Source organism: Dendrobates tinctorius, unplaced genomic scaffold (genome assembly GCF_039654945.1).
Source record: "Dendrobates tinctorius isolate UK_male_01 unplaced genomic scaffold, ASM3965494v1 ptg000003l, whole genome shotgun sequence".
Lineage (NCBI taxonomy): Eukaryota > Metazoa > Chordata > Amphibia > Anura > Dendrobatidae > Dendrobates > Dendrobates tinctorius.
In genome coordinates this window covers 71,106,408-71,128,878 of record NW_027361671.1, presented here as the reverse complement: position 1 = coordinate 71,128,878, position 22,471 = coordinate 71,106,408, and the positions used below count along the sequence as shown (strand labels likewise).

The 22,471-nt window shown below is 46.2% G+C and overlaps 1 protein-coding gene across 5 annotated transcripts in view; it reads right to left on the bottom strand.

Moving 5' to 3' along the window:
* The window catches only part of CSNK1G3 (casein kinase 1 gamma 3), a 160,582-nt gene that overhangs the window by 76,004 nt on the left and 62,107 nt on the right, over positions 1-22,471 (bottom strand). For all 5 annotated transcript variants that reach the window (XM_073556828.1, XM_073556758.1, XM_073556697.1 and 2 more), the window contains exons 3-4: positions 17,311-17,351; positions 367-436 (exon numbers count right to left, since the gene is read on the bottom strand). In XM_073556828.1, the coding sequence (XP_073412929.1) occupies positions 367-436; positions 17,311-17,351 (111 nt within the window). The remainder of the gene's footprint in view (positions 1-366; positions 437-17,310; positions 17,352-22,471) is intronic.

Genomic DNA, 22,471 nt, shown 5'->3' with positions numbered 1-22,471 from the left:
GCCAAGAGACTACGACTAATGAAAGCAATTAGTTGAATTTTAAAGGGGTTTTCCAGTGAAAACAGGTTATGTTCCCGTCTGCTTAGTAATGGCGGCAGAACTAGAGCTGCAGCATACATACAGCCCAACCATAATCAGACACATGCAACAATCTCCGTTCTTAAAGCCTTGACAGTGGTATCCATGACGACGTGTAGAACACAGAAACCATAGCTACCGTGCTCCAGGGAACAGTACAATAACGCACGGTGCAGCCTGCATCGCCTTTGTGAGGACGCACACAATATACAGCTTTAGCATATGCTAAATGCCACATTTCACCTTGAACAAAAAGTGTATCATCTCGGAAAAACAACAACAACTTACCGACAGACCCCAACTGCTTGTAGAATCGGTATTCCAAGTGCAGCTGCGGCGCTCGAGATTTCATAGGTTCCTGGGGAGGAATAAACACATTAAAGATTAAAACGTAGACTCGGGCCGCATTGAGGACTCTGCTAGCAGAACATACCCCTTTACCCAACATAATGCCAGGGGCGAAAAGAAAGCTCAGATTCACGGCGCCACAAACAGTACAGTCTCGTGGCAGATTTGTAGGAGAAAGCTGTGGACACTGCTTACATACATGCGAGTACGGCGGATGCGCCTGCTTCTGCCGCGTGGGATTATACCATGTAACTGTCTGTATGCACCACCGCTTCACAGGGCCAAATTCAGACATCCGTTCTTCACGGTCTGAGTAGGGACTGGCCGGGGGTCTCCTGACTTTTACTTGACAGCCTCCTATATTCCTATGAAATTATCAAGTTCGGGTCAGCAGAGATGTGGCCAGGCTGTGTGCGGCCCATGGTAAACAGATGTCTGAATTCAGCCCAAGTCGCCATCATCTGATTGGAAATACAGTGTACACTGCTCGCTTGAGGTGATGGTACAGAAACCACACAGCGGACAACAAACGGAAGGCATTCACCTTGAATTTCCAGTAATCCAGCAGAAAGCCATTGTGACCTTAATAAAACGGCTTAATTGTGCCTACATGACGGCTACAATGATTGCTATGTGGGATGATACCTTATACGTGTGGCCAAAGACCGGGGTCCCACGTGACACATGGCATGCTCAGGGCATCGGATGGAACATTAAAAATTTAATGCACAACCATGCGGCCACATGAACCAAGTATTCAACAGAAAGCAGCTGAGAACTTTAAGCAACTTAGGAGCCGTACCATGGAGGTGCACCGAACACTACATGGGAGCCCCGCCAGTATGGGGTTTTACTAATTGTGGACACAGGCGCACATTGGGGGGGGATACAAGGCGATCCGGTCACTTGCATATTCATGTCTCTAAGATTTAGGGTTCGCTCATTACATTACAATTCTGTAGCATAGTAAACTACAAATGGTCCTGTAAAAGGAATAGCTGCCGAGTAAAAAAAAACGATTCTATACGGAGAGCACACAGATGACAAGGGAAAAAAAAAAAATGGTCTCTCTCCTGGATGAGAATGGGACTGATTATTTATACACCAGTGTGAGAGGACCCCATGAACCCACAAAGATGGCACAGTGACTGCGAACAGCTCATTGAAACAGCCACAACGATGAGGACCACACTATCACTATACAACACAATAACCTAATAACGTGTCCGAGCAAGTAGCCAACCCGGAAAGAAGAATTTCAACATGAACCACTTTTGTTGCCAAACTGGCAAATAGGGCTAAGCAACAGCACATGTGAAAGACTTGGGTATACTAATAGATCAACGACTGAATAGGAGTCAACAGTGTGATGCAGCAGCAAAAAAGGCAAATGCAATTCTAGGATGTATTAACAGAAGCATACAGTCTAGATCACGTGAAGTCATTATTTCCCTCTACTCCTCTTTGGTCAGACCTCATCTGGAATATTGTGTCCAGTTTTGGGCACCACATTTTAAAAAAACACATCAACAAACTGGAGCAAGTTCAGAAAAGAGAGACCAGAATGGTGACCGGTCTGCAAACCCTGTCTTATGAGGAAAGGTTGCAGGATTTGGGAATGTTTAGTTTGCAAAAGGGAAGACTGAGAGGAGACTTAATAGCTGTCTACAAATATCTAAAGGGCTGTCACATTGTAGAAGGATCATCTTTATTCTCATTTGCACAAGGAAAGACTAGAAGCAATGGGATGAAACTGAATGGGAGGAGACAGATTCGATATTAGAAAAAACTTTTTGACAGAGTGATCAATGAGTGGAACAGGCTGCCACGAGAAGTGGCGAGTTCTCCTTCAATGGAAGTCTTCAAACAGAGGCTGGACAGACATCTGACTGGGATGATTTAGCGAATCCTGCTTTGAGCAGGGGGTTGGACCAGATGGCCCAGGAGGTCCCTTCCAACTCTACGATTCTATGATTCTAAGATCTTCCCTATACAGAGCATCAATGCAAACAAATATACCTTAAGCGCAGATACATTCAGGGCTCTGGAGTCAGAGTCGTGGAGTCAGTGCTCATTTTGGTGGAGTCGGTATAAAATGGACCGACTCCTAAAATATATAATAAATTGGGTACCGTAATTCAATGCAGAATGTGCTGAATATTTTTTCATAGGAATTTGGGAAAGTTATGAAATGTCTTATAAATGGCTGTTATATTCCTGATCTAGGGCTACATTCACACACAGCGTTTTTCCTGTGTTTTAGGAGGATACGTTTTTCAGCTGCAAAAGCCGATCAGCTTTTTAAAAAACTGCATCACCTGAAAGGTTTTTGAGCTCATAGATAATGTTTTCAATAGCCAAAGCAGATTAGAAATCTGCTCTATCCATTTATCCATATCTGTCTATCCATATCGTATCTGTACCAAAAATAATGAAAACCGGGTAGTACACAGACTAACACTAGTTTTTTTTAACACCAGTCAGGTACACCTCATAGCTGCCCAAAAGGACGCCCAGGACAGGCATTGCTCGTCTTCAGTAACACATCAACATCAATTGATAGTTGGAATAAATAGACTGCATTCATCACCACCACATCATCTTAAGGTGCAGGCTTTATTTTCAAGTGTAGGGGTGTGCAGTATGAGGTTTTGCAGCAGCTGAGGTGTGCAGTATGAGGTTCTGCCCCGCCCCCCCAGGTTTGATCTGGCTACGCCCACGGTGTGAATGTAGCCTGAGGATCTAGGCTTTGTCTTAGCGGAGATAAGTCATAGTGATATTATATATATATATATATATATATATATATATATATATATATATATATATATATATATATATATATATACACACACACACACACATACACACATACAGTACAGACCAAAAGTTTGGACACACCTCATTCAAAGCGTTTTCTTTATTTTCGTTACTATGAATATTGTAGATTCACTCTGAAGTCATCAAAACTATGAATTAACACATGTGGAATTATATAATTAACAAAAAAGTGTGAAACAACTGAAAATACTGTATGTCTTATATTCTAGGTTCTTCAAAGTAGCCACCTTTTGCTTGATTACTGCTTTGCACACTCTTGGCATTCTCTTGATGAGCCTCAAGAGGTAGTCATCGAAAATGGTTTTCACTGCACAGGTGTGCCCTGTCAGGTTTAATAAGTGGGATTTCTTGCCTTATAAATGGGGTTGGGACCATCAGTTGTGTTGTGCAGAAGTCTGGTGGATACACAGCTGATAGTCCTACTGAATAGACTGTTAGAATTTGTATTTTGGCAAGAAAAATAGGTATTAGACTTACCGGTAATGATGTTTCCAGGAGTCCATCCTGACAGCACTATGGAGGACGTCCTCCTCCTCCTTACAGGGACAGGAAAGCACACGAGAGGTTAAAAGGCCATGTCCCACCCCCTTTCCCTCAGTGATTTGACAAGTACCACAAGGTGGATGATGCTAGTAACGGTTTAATGAAACAATCATATTACAGCATATGACATAACATATTACAACATAGTATAACATAACAGGGAGGGAACTACCCGTGCTGTCAGGATGGACTCCTGGAAACATCATTACCGGTAGGTCTAATACCTATTTTCCAGGACGTCCACCTGACAGCACTATGGAGAGTACCAAAGCACCTCCTCAGGGTGGGATTACTGCTTGGAGAACTTTTCTCCCAAATGCGGTTTGTTGGCCAGCTAACACATCTAGTTTGTAGTGTTTGCAGAATGTATTAAGACTAGCCCAGGTTGCCGCTCGACAAATTTGATCAACTGACGCCCCCGCCCGCTCGGCCCATGAGGCCGATACCGCCCTCGTAGAGTGGGCTTTTAAGGAATCAGGCGGGCTGGCGCCTTCAGCCTGGTAGGCGTCCGAGATTACTGAGGTAATCCAACGTGCGATGGACGCCTTAGAGGCCTTCTTCCCTTTATTCCTACCTCCAAAGAGAACGAACAGGTTCGGGTCGACACCCCAACTATTGGTGGCCTCTAGGTATTCTATAACTGCGCGCCTCACGTCTAGCGAGTGGAGCCGCCGCTCCTTCTCATTTCGGGGATTATCGCAGAAAGAGGGTAACACTACCTCCTGGTTCAGATTTCTTGTAGAGGCTACCTTCGGGGTAAATGCCGGGTCTAACCTTAGGATTATACTATCCTCTCTTATCTGGAGGTATGGATCCTTAGTGGATAGGGCCTGGATCTCCCCTATTCTTTTGGCCGTGGTAATGGCTACTAGAAAGGCCGTTTTACGAGTGAGAGCAGGGATGGCTATCTTCTCACTAAGGGCGAAAGTGTCCGAGCAGAGGAACCGAAGTACCAGGCCCAGGTCCCATGGCGGGGTGAGCTGCCTAATCGTGGGGCGCAGGCGCTGTGTGGCTTTTATAAACCTTATCACCCAGGGATGTGCAGCTAACTGATAATCGAAGAAGGCGCTCAAAGCTGAAACCTGGACTTTTAGAGTGCTGGGCTTGAGGCCTTTATTAAAACCTGCCTGCAGGAACCCTAGTATGTTAGGGAGATCAGGGGTACCTGCCACGAGCTCGGACCTGCCACCCTCCAGACAGAATCTCTTCCATATCTTCCGATAAATTGCCGACGTCACCGGCTTCCTGCTGGCCTGTAGGGTGGATATGACCTGCTCCGACAATCCTTTTGCCTTCAGGATGTTCCTCTCAGGATCCAAGCCGATAAATGGAGTCTTGCTGGGTCCGGGTGGTGGATCGGGCCCTGGTGGATGATGTTCTCCCACAAGGGCAGCTCGACTGGATCTTCTACTGCCATGGCTCCCAGAAGGGAAAACTAGCTTCTCCTCGGCCAGTATGGCACTATCAATATCACTCTTGCGTGGTCCTCGCGTATCTTTCTGAGCACTGCCGGTATGAGGGCCAGTGGTGGGAACGCATAAGAGAGGGATTCTCCCCAAGTCTGACTCAGGGCATCTACGCCCTCTGGATGGTCCATCGGATTTAGGGAGTAGAATCTGGGAACCTTCGAGTTCTTCCGGCTTGCGAAGAGATCTATACTGGGGTTCCCCCAGCGCTGACAAAGCTGGTCGAAGATCTCTACGTTCAATTCCCACTCTGTCGGGTGGATCTGTTGTCTGCTCAGGTAGTCTGCCACTTCGTTTTGGGAACCCTCTAGATGTACCGCGGTCACGGATCGAACTGTCCGTTCTGCCCACGTGAATATCTTTTCCGCCAGTGCCTGTAGTGGTTGATGTCTGGTTCCTCCTTGGTGTTTCAGGAATGCCACTGTCGTTGTATTGTCGGATAAAATGTGAACATGACGACTCTTTAGTACCGACCGGTTTCTCCGCAACGCTTCCCAGACCGCGAAGAGTTCCTTGAAATTGGAGGATCTGGCCTTGATGCTTGCTGGCCACTTCCCCTGGAAGATCTTCCCTTCTATGTGGGCTCCCCATCCCCACGCACTTGCGTCTGTGGTGACTACCACGTATGGAGAGGTTGTCCAATGCACGCCCACCTGAAGGTTCCTGGCCTGTAACCACCAGCGAAGGGACTCCTTTACTCGTCCTGAGAGCCTTAGGGGTTTGTCTAGCGACGCCTGACTCCTGTCCCACCTCGCGAGAATCTCTCTTTGTAACAACCGCGAGTGGAATTGGGCCCAACGGACACACTGGATGCAGGCCGTCATGAGGCCCAGGACCTCCATTGCTTCCCTTATGGAGCATTGACGCTTCAACAGGCCTCTGGTTCTGGCCTGAATGGACTTCTGCTTCTGCTCGGGTAGCCAGGATATTCTGTCGGCTGAGTCTAGGAGGACTCCCAGGAATACCTTTCTGGTGTCTGGTGTGAGGTCCGACTTCTCCCAGTTGATCACCCAGCCCAGGAACTCCATCACAGTAGTCGTTCGGATCCTGTCTCGGATGAGCGCTTCTTTGGATCTTGCCACCAGTAAGAAGTCGTCCAGGTACGGCACAATCACAATACCCTGATCTCTCAGGTAGGCCACCACCTCTACCACCAGCTTTGTAAAGATCCTGGGAGCGGAGGCCAGCCCGAATGGAAGACCCTGGAACTGGAAATGGCAGGTCCGGGCTGGTGAACTGATCGCGAACCTTAGTAGGCCTTGGGATGAGGGATGAATAGGAACCTGATAGTATGCCTTTTTTAGGTCTAGGGTGCACATAACTGCGTCCCTGTCTATCAGAGGAATTGCGGATCGGATTGATTCCATCCGGAACCCCCTGTATCTGACCCAAGCATTTAGTGGCTTCAGGTTTATGATGGTGCGGGCCTCGCCGGATTTCTTTGTGATTGCAAACAGGGAAGAGTAGTGCCCTTTCCCTCTTTCTGACGGTGAAACTGGTATTATGACCCCTGAGTCTAACATGTCCTGAAGATCCGACCACATTGCGGAGTCCTCCTGGACGACAGTGGGGGCAATATATCTGTCGGGGGGAGGAGAATAGAGCTCTATCCTGTAACCTTCTCTGATGGTTCTGAGGACCCACTGATTGTTGGTGACTCGTGACCAGTTTGCTGCAAAGTGGCGAAGTCTCCCCCCAATGCCTATGGCGTCATTGTCTCCTCGATCTAGATGTCGATGCAAATGGGGGACCTCTGTTCCTCCCACTTTGGCTGAAGGAGCCTTTGTAGGAGCTTCTATTAGACCTCGCCCGGCCCCTAAACTCTGACTGTCCTCTGAAGAAGGAGCCTCTCCGAAAGGACTGGGACCGCCTGGGCTTTTCTTCCGGGAATCCCTTATTCTTATCGGACACCAGCTCAAGGATATTATCCAGGGCTGGACCAAACACCCTCAGACCCGAGAAAGGGATGGCACATAACTTTGCCTTAGAAGGGTTATCCCCCGACCAGGATCTAAGCCAGACTGCTCTCCGGGCCGCATTAGAGAGGGAGCTGTTTCTGGCCGTAAACCTAACTGATTCCGCCGACATATCCGACAGGAACGCCGTGGCTGATTTCAAGAGAGGAAGAGATGCTAGTATCTCTGACCTCGGGGTCTTGTTGGTTAGGTGTTCTTCCAACTGCCCCAACCACAGGAACATAGACCTAGCCACCGAGGTGGCTGCTATGTTTGCTCTAATCAGGGCCGCCGACGTCTCCCATGCTCTTTTTAACAAGACGTCCGCCTTTCTATCCATCGGGTCTCGAAGACCGGATGAGTCCTCGGCTGGGATAGCCGACTTCTTAGTAACCTTGGCGACCGGGACGTCGATCTTAGGGACTTCTTCCCACGCCCGAGTTTCCTCGGGATCGAAGGGCAGTCTATTTTTAAAGTTTCGGGAGAGTGTCAACCGACGCTCTGCTTCTTTCCACTCCTCCAGGATCATTGCTTTGATGTGCTCGCTCACAGGGAACACCACCTGTTTGCGGGACACCAGTCCTCCAAACATTAAGTCCTGTCTGGACTGTGGCTTAGGGACTTCTTCCATCTGCATGGTATTTCTGACCGTGTGTACCAGCTCGTCCGTATCCTCCAGTCTGAATAGGTACTTTCTGTTCTGCTCCTGACTATCCCCCAGGATCTCGCCTTCTTCCTCCTGATCTGAGTCCCGGAAATCGGATTCCTCGCTAGGGCTCGCCTCGGATACTGGGACTGGTTCCCACCTCGGACGCTTGCGACCTGGCCCAGGGCTGGGGGATCGACGCCGGGTTGTAGAGGCCTGAATCTCTTCCCTTATCAGCGACCTCATTTCGGAAAGTAGAGATTGCTGTTCCTCGCCTATGACCCTGGAGGTACAGGGACCGCATAGGGTCTTGCTATAGGTGTCTGGCAGCTTTACTCTGCACACCGGACATCTGACTGATTTGGAGGTGGCTTTCGCCGGGTCCTTCCCCGAGGGGGACTCAGCCGGGGTTCCCTTTTCCTGATAACATAAGGGGCACCTCATCAGATCTGGGCTGTGGGGACGGGTGGGGAGGGTGGTCTGCGCTATGCGCACTTACCCCTCCACCAGATGCAGTGTTGCCTTCCATCCCCTGGCGTCCGATGCAGTCACACAGCCTGGAACGACCTGTGACGACTCTGGAGAACGCTTTGGTCCAGGAGCGCGCGCGCGCCCTGGATTTGAAACCGGCGTCTGACGTCACCGGATGTGACGCTGGTAAGCCGCGCCTCCACTTCCTGCCGGGCATCTGCGCGCGACCGCGCTCGGCGCGTGCAGGGAGCCGCCTCCATTCCTGCTATGGCGCTCCGGCCTCCACTGCCCAGCCGTCGGCGTCGTCCTGCGGGTACTCGGCCCGCCGCGGCCGATTGCGCCCACTTCTGTCGGTGCCCGCACGGCCAGCCGCCTGCGGGGAGCCGACCCGTCCTGGAGCCGAGAGCCCCCCCACCGGGAGGAACGGCTCCCTCCAGGAGCGTCGTCCTGCTCCTGGCCTTTGGAGCCGAGGGACTCCCCACCGGGAAGTTTCGGCCCCGGGACCTCTTGACAGGGGAAGGATTGGACCGGCCGCACGATCCCCTGGGCCCCTCCGGTAAGCTCTCGCGTGTCCCTCCGTGCAGGGACAGGAAAAACACTGAGGGAAAGGGGGTGGGACATGGCCTTTTAACCTCTCGTGTGCTTTCCTGTCCCTGTAAGGAGGAGGAGGACGTCCTCCATAGTGCTGTCAGGTGGACGTCCTGGAAAAAGCAGCTAAGAAAAACGAGTGGCCATCATTACTTTAAGAAATAAAGGTCTGTCAGTCCGAAAAATTGGGAAAACTTTGAAAGTGTCCTGAAGTGCAGTGGCAAAAACCATCAAGCGCTACAAAGAAATTGGCTCACATGAGGACCGGCCCAGAAAAGGAAGACCAAGAGTCACCTCTGCTGCGGAGGATAAGTTCATCCAAGTCACCAGCCTCAGAAATCGCAGTTTAACAGCTCAGATTAGAGACCAGGTCAATACACAGTTCTAGCAGCAGACACATCTCTACAACAACTGTTAAGAGAAGACTTTGTGCAGCACGCCTTCATGGTATAATAGCTGCTAGGAAACCACTGCTAAGGACAGGCAACAAGCAGAAGAGACTTGTTTGGGCTAAAGAACACAAGGAATGGACATTAGACCAGTGGAAATCTGTGCTTTGGTCTGATGAGTCCAAATTTGAGATCTTTGGCTCCAACCACCGTGTCTTTGTGCGACGCAGAAGAGGTGAACGGATGGACTCTACATGCCTGGTTCCCACCGTGAAGCATGGAGGAGGAAGTGTGATGGTGCTTTGCTGGTGACACTGTTGGGGATTTATTCAAAAGTGAAGGCATACTGAACCAGCATGGCTACCACAGCATCATGCTATTCCATCTGGTTTGCGTTTAGTTGGACCATCATTTATTTTTCAACAGGACAATGACCCCAAACACACCTCCAGGCTGTGTAAGGGCTATTTGACCATGAAGGAGAGTGATGGGGTGCTACGCCAGATGACCTGGCCTCCACAGTCACCAGACCTGAACCCTATCGAGATGGTTTGGGGTGAGCTGGACCGCAGAGTGAATGCAAAAGGGCCAACAAGTGCTAAGCATCTCTGGGAACTCCTTCAAGACTGTTGGAAGACCATTTCCGGTGATTACCTCTTGAAGCTCATCAAGAGAATGCCAAGAGTGTGCAAAGCAGTAATCAAAGCAAAAGGTGGCTTCTTTGAAGAACCTAGAATATAAGACATATTTTCAGTTGTTTCACACTTTTTTGTTAATTATATAATTCCACATGTGCTAATTCATAGTTTTGGTGCCTTCAGAATGAATCTACAATTTTCATAGTCATGAAATAAAAGAAAACTCTTTGAATGAGAAGGTGTGTCCAAACTTTTGGTCTGTACTGTATATATGTAATTGATATTATATAGTGTATTACATATTTACAATTTATTACAGTTTGTGTTCTAAAGTTGTATTCCAATAAATATATATTCGTTCTAAATATCTTGATTATTGGATCATAAAAATTATTAAGGCTGTGTGCACACGATGTGATGTTTAAGCATTTTTGCCGCGATTTTCGGCAAAAAATCTTGTACATGACGCACCCCATGCATTCCTATGGCATTCCGCACATGCTGTGCTAATGCTGCACTTTTTTCCGCGGCGGAATCACATCGCGGAAAAAAAAAAAAATCGCAGCATGATCATTCTTTTGTGCGGAATCGCAAAGAATTGCCGCGATTCCGCACCCATAGGAATGCATGAGAATCGCTTACTTCCCGCATGTGGCTATGCCCACCATGCGGGAAGTTAAGCGTCTCATGTGCGGTTGGTACCCACGGTGTGGAGGAGAGGAGACTGTCCTCCCGGCCCTGGGTACCATAAAAAAAAGAATAAAAAATAAAAATCGGGGTAGATTTACCTTCCGACGTCCCGCGCTGCCATCCCGGGCCTGAGCGTTCCCAGTAATGCCTTGCAGCAAGGTCCTGTGAAGACGTGGTCTTGCGAGATCGCTATAGTAAAGCGAGACCAACGTCATCACAGGTCTCGCAAGGCATTACTGGGAACGCTGAGGCCCGGGATGGCAGCGCGGGACGTCGGAAGGTAAATATACCCCGATTTTTTATTTTTTTTAATCATTTTTAACATTCTCTCTTTTACTATTGATGCCGCATAGGCGGCCTCAATAGTAAAAAGCTGGTCACACTTGTCAAACACTATGTTTGACGAGTGTGTCAATCACTTTCCAAGCGATGCTTCAAATCGCTTGGAAAGTGCTTGAGAAAATCGCGGCAAAATCGCGGCGAAATCGCGCGGAAAAAAACGCGCAATTTCAGGGAAGGAGTCCGGTTTTCATTGTGCGTTTTAAAACACTACGTGGGCCCATAGCCTCAATGTCTGATGTTCACATTGTACTACAATAAATTTTTCACTTAAATATAAGCAATATGTGTGGGAGTCGGAGTCGTGGAGTCGGAGTAAGGGAAATTGAGGAGTCGGAGTCGCAGGTTTGGCTTCCCGACTCCACAGCCCTGGATACATTTCTTCCAGTTTTTATGGTGAGTGGATGTCTAGGCATTCATCGAGACTGAGGTCGCTGTCAAGTGTATACCAGCTGAGCGTATACACCAAAGAGTGCCTCGTCAACGAGCATTTAGCCCAAGTGTGGGAGCCCTGCGAACTGCAAGCTGCAACAGCCATGGAGTACATCAAGTCAAAATACGAGTGTCCTGGTAGTAACCATTACCGCTGCACACAGGACCGTCCAGGAGACCCCAGCATGGCGCACGGACCACGCACGAGGGTTCGCAATTAGCCTTGATATACTTCAAATCACCATTTCATCTTTCAATCCAAACAGCACTGCTACACTGAATCATGAATATAAGAGGGGCAATCACCGCCACAGCAAGTGTAATCCCCTCATTTAAATATTAACCCCTTAATGACCGGAGCTTTTTCCATTTTTTTTCCGCTCCCCTTCTTCCCAGACCCATAACTTCTATATTTTCCCGTCAATATGGCCGTGTGAGGGCTTATTTTTTGCGGGACGAGTTGTACTTTTGAAAGACAGTTTGTTTTAGCATGTCGTGTAGTCAAAAACGGGAAAAAAAATTCCAGGTACGATGAAATTGCAAAAAGTGCAACACAGCACGTTTTTGTGCACTGGGCGCAGCATCAAAACGGCGCAGCGCCAGCAAAATCAGACCTGCGCACGATCAGCGCACTCAACGCTAAGTATAGGGTACGCTGATTGCATGCACAGTCATGCGATGGGAGGAGATAACAGGAGGGGGCGCGGCCGGGGGCTTAGCGGCGGCCCTGCGCCCAGAAACGCTAGTCTGAAACTAGCCTTATTCTGATATTACGCCTAGATTTAGCGCAAAGGTCCTCACTGTATATATAAATTGGAAACTAAGTCACCAAATCAGTCTCCACTACTTAGGATTATCCTGCCACAGCACAATTTACCCAATATAAAATGGGACAGTAATAGAAACATTTTCATATACCAGTCTTGATCTGCATGTGAATCTGCCTCCAGAGCTTATTTTACATGAAGGGGGGTAACCAGTGTGATGAGTAATGGTCGCTCTCTGCTCTCACTGCAGAGCTGTGTGTGATTATACCGGACACATCTGCAGGTTCCTCTCAGCTTCCAGCTCACAGGCAGACAGGGTTCAACTATTTCTGTAATACAGCAGAGCTGTGAGAGCTGCAGATGCCATCATGTTTGTTATGAGGCAAAGTTTAGTTATACTGTTCTGTGTTAGTTATATGTCTCACACTGGTAACTGCCCTTTTCTTTTAACATAAGCTCTGGAGGCAGATTATCATGCAGATCAATGTTCAGACTTCGGCTGTGGAGTCTGTAAGCCAAACCTCTGACTCCAACGCCTCAATTTCCCCGACTCAACTCCACAGCACTGGCTCACTACTGAGCATGCACAAACTGCAGCACAGATTCATCTCGACTAAAAGCCGAGATCCTTAGATCAGGAACAGATATTTTTGGGACATTCGGACATTTCATAACTTTCCCCAAGTTCTTATGAAAATTTTTTACAGCAGATCCTGCACTGAACTACTGTACCCAATTTATTATACATTTTAGGAGTTGTAGTCGGTCCATCTTATACTGACTCCCACTTGACCAAAATGGACACCAACTCAGACCCCACAGCCCTGGTCCAGACCATTGTCCTGAACAGCTCATTTATGTATTTCAGGGAAATCTAGTTTTTTTTTGTTTTTTTAAAGACTGATCAGATCACAGATATCAAGGTATCACTTTATTCAGTTTCCTATGACCTACATGCCCACATAGACCGCTTAAGGCCGGGATCACACACATGCGAGGAATACAGCCGAGTCTCGCATGTTAATACCCGGCACTGCCGCCGGCATTCTGATCTGAGCGTGCAGCCGCATAGCAATACATGGAACCGCACGCTCTGATCCGCCGGGTATTAACATGAGAGACTCGGCAGTATTCCTCGCATGTGTGATCCCGGTCTAAGAGGTTTGATCCTACTGACAGATTCCCTTTAAAAGGTGTATGCAATGTAGTGCAAGAGCCATAAAATACTTATCGATCGCTGTCTTCTCAGGATCACAAGAGCTGCAAGTGGTTTTTATAATGTAAGCCTACACATCCTTGTTCTGACAAACTATAAACTTACACTTGTGACAAAGTAAATGGCAACATACAGGAGGGGAGATGTGCATCACTGCAGTTGTTGGCTTCAGTGGTGTGAACCTCACACTGCCTTTCTGGCCTAATACTGCACTGGTTTATGCAGTACCTTTAATAAGCCAGTGAAATATTTAAAGAGACAGCGTTCCTGTGTCTACCTCTATGTGTAGCCAAGTGAGACTATCTAAGATACACTGGAAAAGCAACTTCCAGCTCACGCATAAACCCCAGTGTGATTCGGAGAGTCAGAAATTTGGGCACTTAAACTATAAAACATCATGTTTGTTTAAGGCATTTAAGAAAAAAAAAAATCTTGGCGGGTTTCTTTAATTACAAATGTGATGGTTAAAATGCACAGCATTTACTAAGTGGAGCAACCTGTTAAAAAGATTTGCCAAAATTTTGGGCAGCCCATGTGCCATAAGACAACAAATGTACACAAGCTACGAGGGGGCGCAGAAGTATGCCATTATGTTACTAATGTAAATTAGAGCAAAAACAACTATGCACCGCCTCATCTTAAAGTGTAATGGGTAACACAAAAAGGGTAAAACTTTTGTGCAAGTACAGTTTGACAAAAAAAAAAAATCTAACTTAACAAGTTGGGCTGTGGAGTCGGTAAGCCAAACCTGTGACTCCGACTCCTCAATTTCCCTTCCACCGACTCGGACTCCGACATATATTGCTTATATTTAAGTGAAAAATTTATTGTAGTACAATGTGAACATCAGACATTTAATCATTTTTATGATACAATAATCAAGACATTTAGATAGAACATAATATATATTTATTGGAATACAACTTTAGAACACAAAAAACTGTAATAAATTGTAAATATGTAATACACTATGTAATAAACTATGTAAGTGGCAAAAAACAGTTTTCAACAAAAACATACTAAATAATATTTGTGCAGTCTATGAATTTGTTCTAAGAAATAGAATTGCATCCTCAGATCCTCCTTCATAGATGACCTCACATCTGACCTAATAATTTTAAGGCCAGAGAACAACCTCTCTACACTAACTTGGGTTGGAGGCAAAGCCGTAACCACATGGGCAACATCTCTAACAATTTCCGGGTATAAAGGAATTGACTCATGCACAGTCAGTTTTGATGAACGGTTGAATTTTTCTTTGAGAGTAAGTGAAACATTTTGCTGAAATATGGTCAATCTTCTTGCTATAGGAGACGGAGTGAAATCTTTTTCTTGCAGCAACGCTTTGCCTGCTCCATGTCATCCAAATACTTGTCAAAGTCAAACTCCTCATCTGATGAGGATGAAGTTATGGCAGCAGTAGCAATGTCAGGACCCAAGTTCCCTTGCGCCTAGCAGTCCTCCTGTAGGCCACTCATCCTAACTGCTACCTCAGTCAGAGCTTTTCCTTTAGTAAGCTGTTGATCATCAAGCAATATACGATGACTTGGGTCCACAGTCATAAACAGCTGTCAGAAAAATTTTATTTTCCAATAGCTGTGTCTCTCTCCGTTTCATTGAAGCAGAAATGCCATCTGCAATTAAATCTCCTCTTTGGGACAGGCAAAATAGCAAGTTCTTCCACTCCCATATGAAAATGCCAGGAGTTAAATCCTCAGCTTGTAATTTTTTAGTCACGGTAAATAGGTGATTAAGCAATTCCTTCAATTCAGCCACCTGTCCCCATTGACCTTCATTTAGGGTTACCTGAGGGTTCGCCATATCAATAAGAAACGGTTTTAGCCAGGATCAAGACTAGGGGGGGGGGCAGAATCTCATACTGCACACCTCAGCTGCTGCAAAACCTCATACTGCACACCCCTACACTTGAAACCTGCACCTTAAGAAGATGTGGTGAATGCAGTCTATTTATTCCAACTATCAATTGATGTTGATATGTTACTGAAGACGAGCAATGCCTGTCCTGGGCGTCCTTTTGGGCAGCTAAGTGGTGTACCTGACTGATGCTAAAAAAAGGAGTCTGTGTGCTACCCGGCTTTCATTCTTTTTGGTACAGATAAGATATGGATAGACAGATATGGATAAATGGATAGATAAAAGCAGATTAGAAATCTGCTCTGCTATTGAAAACATTAGCTATGAGCTCAAAAACCTTTCAGGTGATGCGGTTTCTTAAAAAGCTGATCTGCTTTTGCAGCTGAAAAACGTATCCTCAAAAAACGCAGCAAAAACACTGTGTGAATGTAGCCTTAGATCAGGAATAGAACAGCCATTTATAGGACATTTCATAACTTTCCCAAATTCCTATGAAAAAATATTCAGCACATTCTGCATCGCAGTACTGTACCCAATTTATTATATATTTTAGGAGACGGACCATTTTATACCGACTCCACAGCCCTATTAACACACATTTACCGTATTTTTCGGACCATATGACGCACTCCAAATTTTAAAGGGAACGTGTCACTTCCCCAGGGCCTATATAGGTATATTTTCTCCCCCTGACTCAGATGCCTTGCAGCCGTCCATCATCCCCCTCTGGGCTCCGTGCGCCGCCTCCTCTCTTTGTGACGTCAACGGCGCCTGCGCTCTGCAATCATTTCTTGGGCATGTGCGCTGCCCGGGACCTTACATTAGGTGATTCAAGGATATCGCGCCTGCGTGTAGCGGAGGCCGCAGATCCCACCCCACCGTGTGTTATGATGTATTCACACTGCGGGGCTGGGAAACCTGGCACCTACGCAGTGAGGATCTCTGCGCCTGTCCCCATCTCCCTCCGCTGGCGCATGCCCGAGAAATGATTGCAGAGCGCAGGCGCCAGTGACGTCACAAGAAAGAGAGGAGGCGACGCACGGAACCCACAGGGGGGATGATGGACGGCTGCGAGGCGGTTGAGTCAGGTGGAGAAAACATACTTCCCTGACCCAATAGAGGTATTGCGGGAAAGTGATTTCAGCGTTCCAAGGGACACTAAACATAAGAAATGCAGCCTTAGTGGCTCTTTTACTTTAATAGGCCCGGGGGGGGGGGGTGACAGCTTTTTAAGAAGGAAAATAGGGGAAAAAAATTAATGCGTCACATGGGGGTCAGTCTTGGGCAGTTCGAATTCAGCTTACCGGGGTTGGGGGGGGGAGGCAGAGCTGGTGAAGCGGGGTCACAGGTGGTGTTCGTGGTGATCTGACTCCCATCCCAAACTGGTGCGGTAGCTTCAGCGGTGCAGGAGCTCCACTGACGTCTTTTGAAAGCCCGGAGCCCCTCCCCCCCCCGCACATCCATTGCTGTAATGTGGTGGCCTCCAGGAAAATGGCTGCCACAGGCGGCGCATGCGCAGATTGAGATCTAGGTACCAAGATATCGTCTCCTGGGATCTCGAGACAAGATCTCGTTGCAGCGATCTCAATCTGCATATGCACCGACTCTGGCAGCCTTTTTTCCCCCCTGAGGCCACCGCATTGCAGCAATGGTAGTGTGGGGGTATCTGGGCTTCCACAAAAAAATTCAGTGAACACCCTGCACCACCGAGCACCATCAAATACTGCCTGACCAGTCTGGTATGGGAGTCAGATAATCGCCCTGCAGCATCAGACCACTGAAGACCATTCTTCCCAGCCCAGGGCCTGCAGAATCGCCTGACTCCTGCTGCCACCACACTCCTGGTAAGTACATTCCAACTATAAGACGCACCCCCCATTATCCCACCAAGGTAAGGGGGGAAAAAGTGTGTCTTACAGTCCAAAAAATCTGGTAACATACAAATATTGAACATACAGATTGGAAACTACAGGATAATGCAAGTATCCAATGGCTCAAAAATGATATAAAAGATGAATACAAACTTACCAGTTTAATTGCCACATACTCATTTGTGTACAGATTTTTCCCTTGAAAAGAACAAAAAACAAGAATGTCAGACGTTGCCAGGACTAGGTTTATAGCAAAGCATGAGAAACAAGTGAGCAATGTGACAATCTAAAGTCCACATAAAACATCAATAAGGCCCCACTAATGGCTTTTATTTAAGATGTTTGCCATAAAAACCTTCTGCCAGCCACTGCTTATGTGAATGCCGACTGTTACAAAACCCATTCACTACATGAAAAAGTTACGGATTTCACTCATTCGGCGACTGTCAGCTGTAAGGATTCTGTGATGGTGGAAGACGGAAGTGCACATGGCTGAGCCAACAACCCACATATATAGAAATGTACTCCCCTCCCCCCCACTAGTTGTGTCTAAAGGTGGATTCATACGTTCAGACTTTAGGTGTCCTGACCTAAACTGGGAAGCCTCAGACATATAGGATGACGACTAGCTCTGACCACGAGACCTGCAGCCAGTCCGAGCACTGTGAACACCATATCAGAGGCACTGTTCTCAATTACCCTATGGGCCTCCAATTGTCAAAAAAAAAAAAAAAAAAAGGATTCAGACGTCTCCATCTTGTCTAGCTAAAAAGACAAGAGAGGCAAACCGCACTCATCCGAAGGGCGTAAGGGCCATAAACAAAGAAATCCTACATGGCTGACTATATCAGTGGACCGTGCCCAAGTGGGTGGTCATTTGCAAATAGGAAAACCATTTATTCAGCCTAATACATAATCGTTACGTTTCTATCTGGTACAGGTCTTTGTCAAGCATGCAATTATGTTTTGGGGCTTTATAAAGTGTTCCATCGTACATTAGGTGCTTGATAAAAACCTATAATAGATCAAAAAGATGCTATTATATATTAGGCAGAATAAATCATTGCACTTTCAATCGTGCACCGGTATCTACTCTAATTACAATGGCTAAAAAAACAGAACACAAAAAGAAAAAAAAAAAAAAAGTCAAACATTGCATGTTTTACACTCACTTTGCTTACTTGAAGTTGAGTGAAATGGTATGGGTATGTTCCCACGGTCAGTAAATGCTGCGGTTTGAACGCTACGTACATCCACAGCGTCCAACCCGCAGTGGCCACATGTTCCAGCACAGTGGATGGGATTTCAAGAAACCCCATGTCCACTATGTGTGCACTGGTGCCCGCAGATCACCTGCGGAGACAGACATGTGGCGCGTCTTTCCAGACCGCAGCAGGTCTCCGCAAGATAAATCTCACCCATACATTGTATAGGGCACGGTAATTCCGCACGGCTTAATGAAGACATGTAGAATTCCCTGCATTCAAAAGCCGGCAGCGCTATGGACGGAGCGGATGTGTTGCATTTGCATTCAAAGCGCTGCCAGTTACGGACCGTGTGAACGTAGCTTAAGATGGAGCGCTTTCAGGACATTAAGATATGAACCCCTGAAAGCAAGTAGGCAGATTTTGCTTTGCTCAAACCATTTGCTGTCACCCACGATTTTATATTTAAAGTAGTTGTCTCATCAGAATTTTTTTTTCCCCCCTGCTCTCTTTATAGCAATTGCTCCACACCCCTAAAACAAACAATTCAGCCAGACCGTGCCTGCCAAACCTGACAGTCGCTCTTCTACAGTAGCCATCTGGTTGATTAAAGGTGGGGTCAAGTAGTCCATACTTCCAAAACATTTATATTGTGCTGTATAGTGAGAAGTTTTATAAAAAATAAAAAAAAAAAATCTTAAATAAAATATTGATATGAAGAGGACCCCAATGGCTGACTGTTACCAGGGCCAAGTTTTGGCATCCTCTGAAGGCGCATCTACAGCACAATGTATCATTTAACAAACACCTAGATCTACACCACTCAAAAATGTGACAGATTTAGGACACGGTCTAAAGGCCCCGTCTCACTAAGCAATCTCGGTAGCGAGATCGCTGCTGAGTCACAACTTTTGTGACATAACAGCGATCTCACCAGCGAGATCGCTATGTGTGACAGCGATCAGCGAGCGGCCCCCCTGCCGGTATCGCTGATCGCTGCAAGAAACCTCTGGACATTTCTTTGGTCGCTGGTCTCCCGCTGGCCAGCACGCATCGCTGTGTGTGACAGCGGGAGACCAGCGATCAGGTGTAAAAAATAAAAAAAAATAAAAAAATATAGTTATTCTCACCTTCCGACGTCGCGTTCAGCCATCCCGCCTCTCTCCACGCTCTGGTCCCAGTGATCCTTTGCACGAATGACCGCGAGACTTTGTTATCCCGCGAGACTGTGACATCTCGCGGTCATTCTCGCAAAGGATCACTGGGACCGGAGCGTGGAGAGAGGCAGGACGGCTGAACGGGACGTCGGAAGGTGAGAATAACTATTTTTTATTTTGATTCTATTTTTTACAGGATGGCCAGCGATGCCGGGCGCTCGGCATCGCTGTGCTGATCGCTGGTGAAGCTGTCTGTGTGACAGCTCACCAGCGATCACATAGCGATTTACCAGCGATCCTGACACCTTCATATCGGTGTCGGGATCGCTGGTAAGTCGCTTAGTGTGACGGGGCCTTAAGAGAAAAATGGACTCTTGGCCACTGGAACCAATCACATCGCAGACTCAATTCTAATAAACGCACTAAGAAATAAAGCTGCGCTGTGTTTGGCTGCTGGGCACAACAGATTCTTTTCGACAGTGTCAAAAATCTCTTTTACAGGTTTCCTGTTGGAAGACACCAAAAACTTAGATATTTTGAAAATCAAATGGGAAAATGACTAGCATGACCCAAGCAATAGCGGCAAAGTATACGAGGTGTCAAACTGATAGGAACCCCAAAACCGGCTACCATTAAGCTTGGTTTACATCACCGAAACAATCTGGGTGAGGCTGCACTACACAGGCGATCCTCATCTTAGAGTCGCCCATTTCCCTTCACTGCTAAAGGTGTATGGAATATAAAAACGTCTAAAACTTGTGACAACCTGAACATCATTATCCAAATGGCAGTGAGCACCTCCACGTCCTCAACCTCCATTTACTCCTGGTGAGCATGGAATGACATGTCCATGTAGACGTACACAAGACATGTACAAACTGCACATCCTCAACTTTTATTGTTAGGTCTTCTGTGATCGGGTCAGACGTTGTGAATTTTTACACATTTTTTCATGTTTCAATACAAAATTGAAAATGGAGTGAACATGACCGTACTTTACAGGCTTTGTCAGAGTGTGCCAGGCGTCTACTTTCAAGAGGGTTCATCACAAGTCAGCCAAAAAAAAAAAAAAAAAACACGGGGGATTTTGTTAGTTTTTGTCAGGCAATCCCCCTATATTTTGTTGTAGTTCACAACCGTGAAACACGGGGCAGCAGGGCCTGGAACACATCATTGAGCACCCACGATACTCGGTGCGTACTCCATCACCTGGGCAAACTCGGGTAACAAGCGCTTGCGCTCATCACTAGTCATCACGTACAGAGACGGAAATGCCTGGTTAAAAAGAGCTGCCCACCTTAGTGACCAAGCCAAATAACTCAGAAATGTTCCAACACATTGTTTTTTTGTGGTTTATTTATGAGTAAGTTAGGAAATTGCTTTTTTGAAATGTCTATTTTACATCAGCACCAATGTCAATTTTTTATTTTGTTAGGATTCAAAAAAAAAAAATTCTTTTCAAGGAAATTTACAAAATTCCCTATTTTTATCTTTTTAAGGGACCAATTCAGTCATGACACAACTTTGGAGGACCTTTATATTATAAAGCCCCCCATAAGGATTACCAATTTGATATCCACCCAAATGAGCATATTCGAAACTGTCAGGTAGTCTGTTAACCATTTAGGTGCTTTTCAGAAATTTGTGCAAAGTGGAATGAAACTAAAACGTTGCTAACATCTGAAGAGGCCAACAAAATTTCAAAAACCACCATAGAATAAAAAGATACAGCCTTACGAACACCCGGTCAGATTACCAATGCAGCTGACCCCCTTGATAAAGGCAGGGGGCAGCACAGGTGCAAAATACTGATGCAAAACAGCCACTTACAAACCTACCAATTCATGGAGGGGGTGGCTATGTAGTATTAAACATGCACTCAGGTGGAGCTTGCATAGGACGCCAGTCACACAGCTATTTGTGATGCAGCGTCAGGCTTACAGCCCATTAATGACGCCCATACTTTAGGGGTAAGTTCACACTAGGCATTTTTTTTTCCAGCACGTTTTCTCTGTTTTATGTGCTGTTTTGTCATGCTAGATAGGTCTCTTGTGCATGCTGCTAAAGTTTAGCGTTGAAAGAAGAAAAAAAAAAAGAAAAAAAAAAAAGATATCCTATAGAATCAGGTTTTGGCACAAAGAACACAGCACAACCTGATATTTGCGTTTTTTCACCACCCATTCATTGCAATGGGTGAAAACCGCTGAAATAAGTGGCCAAAAAAAAAAACATGCAAAGCACAAAATCCTGAAGACAAAAAACAAGCTGTGTGCATGAGATTTCTGATATCTCAGACTTTGCTGGTTATGTAAAATGCAGCTGAAAATTTGCATTTAAAAAAAAAAAACAAAAAAAAAAAAAAAAAAAACGCTACAAAAGCGCACCTCGAGTATTTGCTTGCAGAAATTTCTGCAAGATTTCGGCATTTCTTGGCAGAAAAAATGCACGTTTTGCCACGTGTTTTTGTACAGCAATGCATGTTTATTTTTTTAACCCAACTAAAGATATTTAAAAAAAATGTTTTGTGATGTAATTTCCTGGTTCAACACCTGCTTTTCATTCTGATGCAGTGGCAGCATCAGGGTAATGGGATTAGGGCACGGTGTCAGCAGCTATCGCTGACACCAAGCCCTAGGTTTAGTAATGGAGATATCAGCCAGACACCTTCATTACTAAACCGGTAAGTAAAGAGTTAAATATAAACTCAGTCACCAGCCTACAAACGAATATAAATGAACATAGGCTGTAACCTAACAGCAACATGCAGAAATCAGTGTGCACCACGATAACTTAATTTTTACAAATGAAAAAAAAAAAATTGTGTGGGCTCCTACATAATTTTCATAACCAGCAGAAGGAAAGCAAATAGCTGAGGGCTAATGTTAATATTCTGGAATGGAGACAATAGCCATAAAAGGTACCCAGGCTAATAATAACCACTCACAGCTGTTTGCTT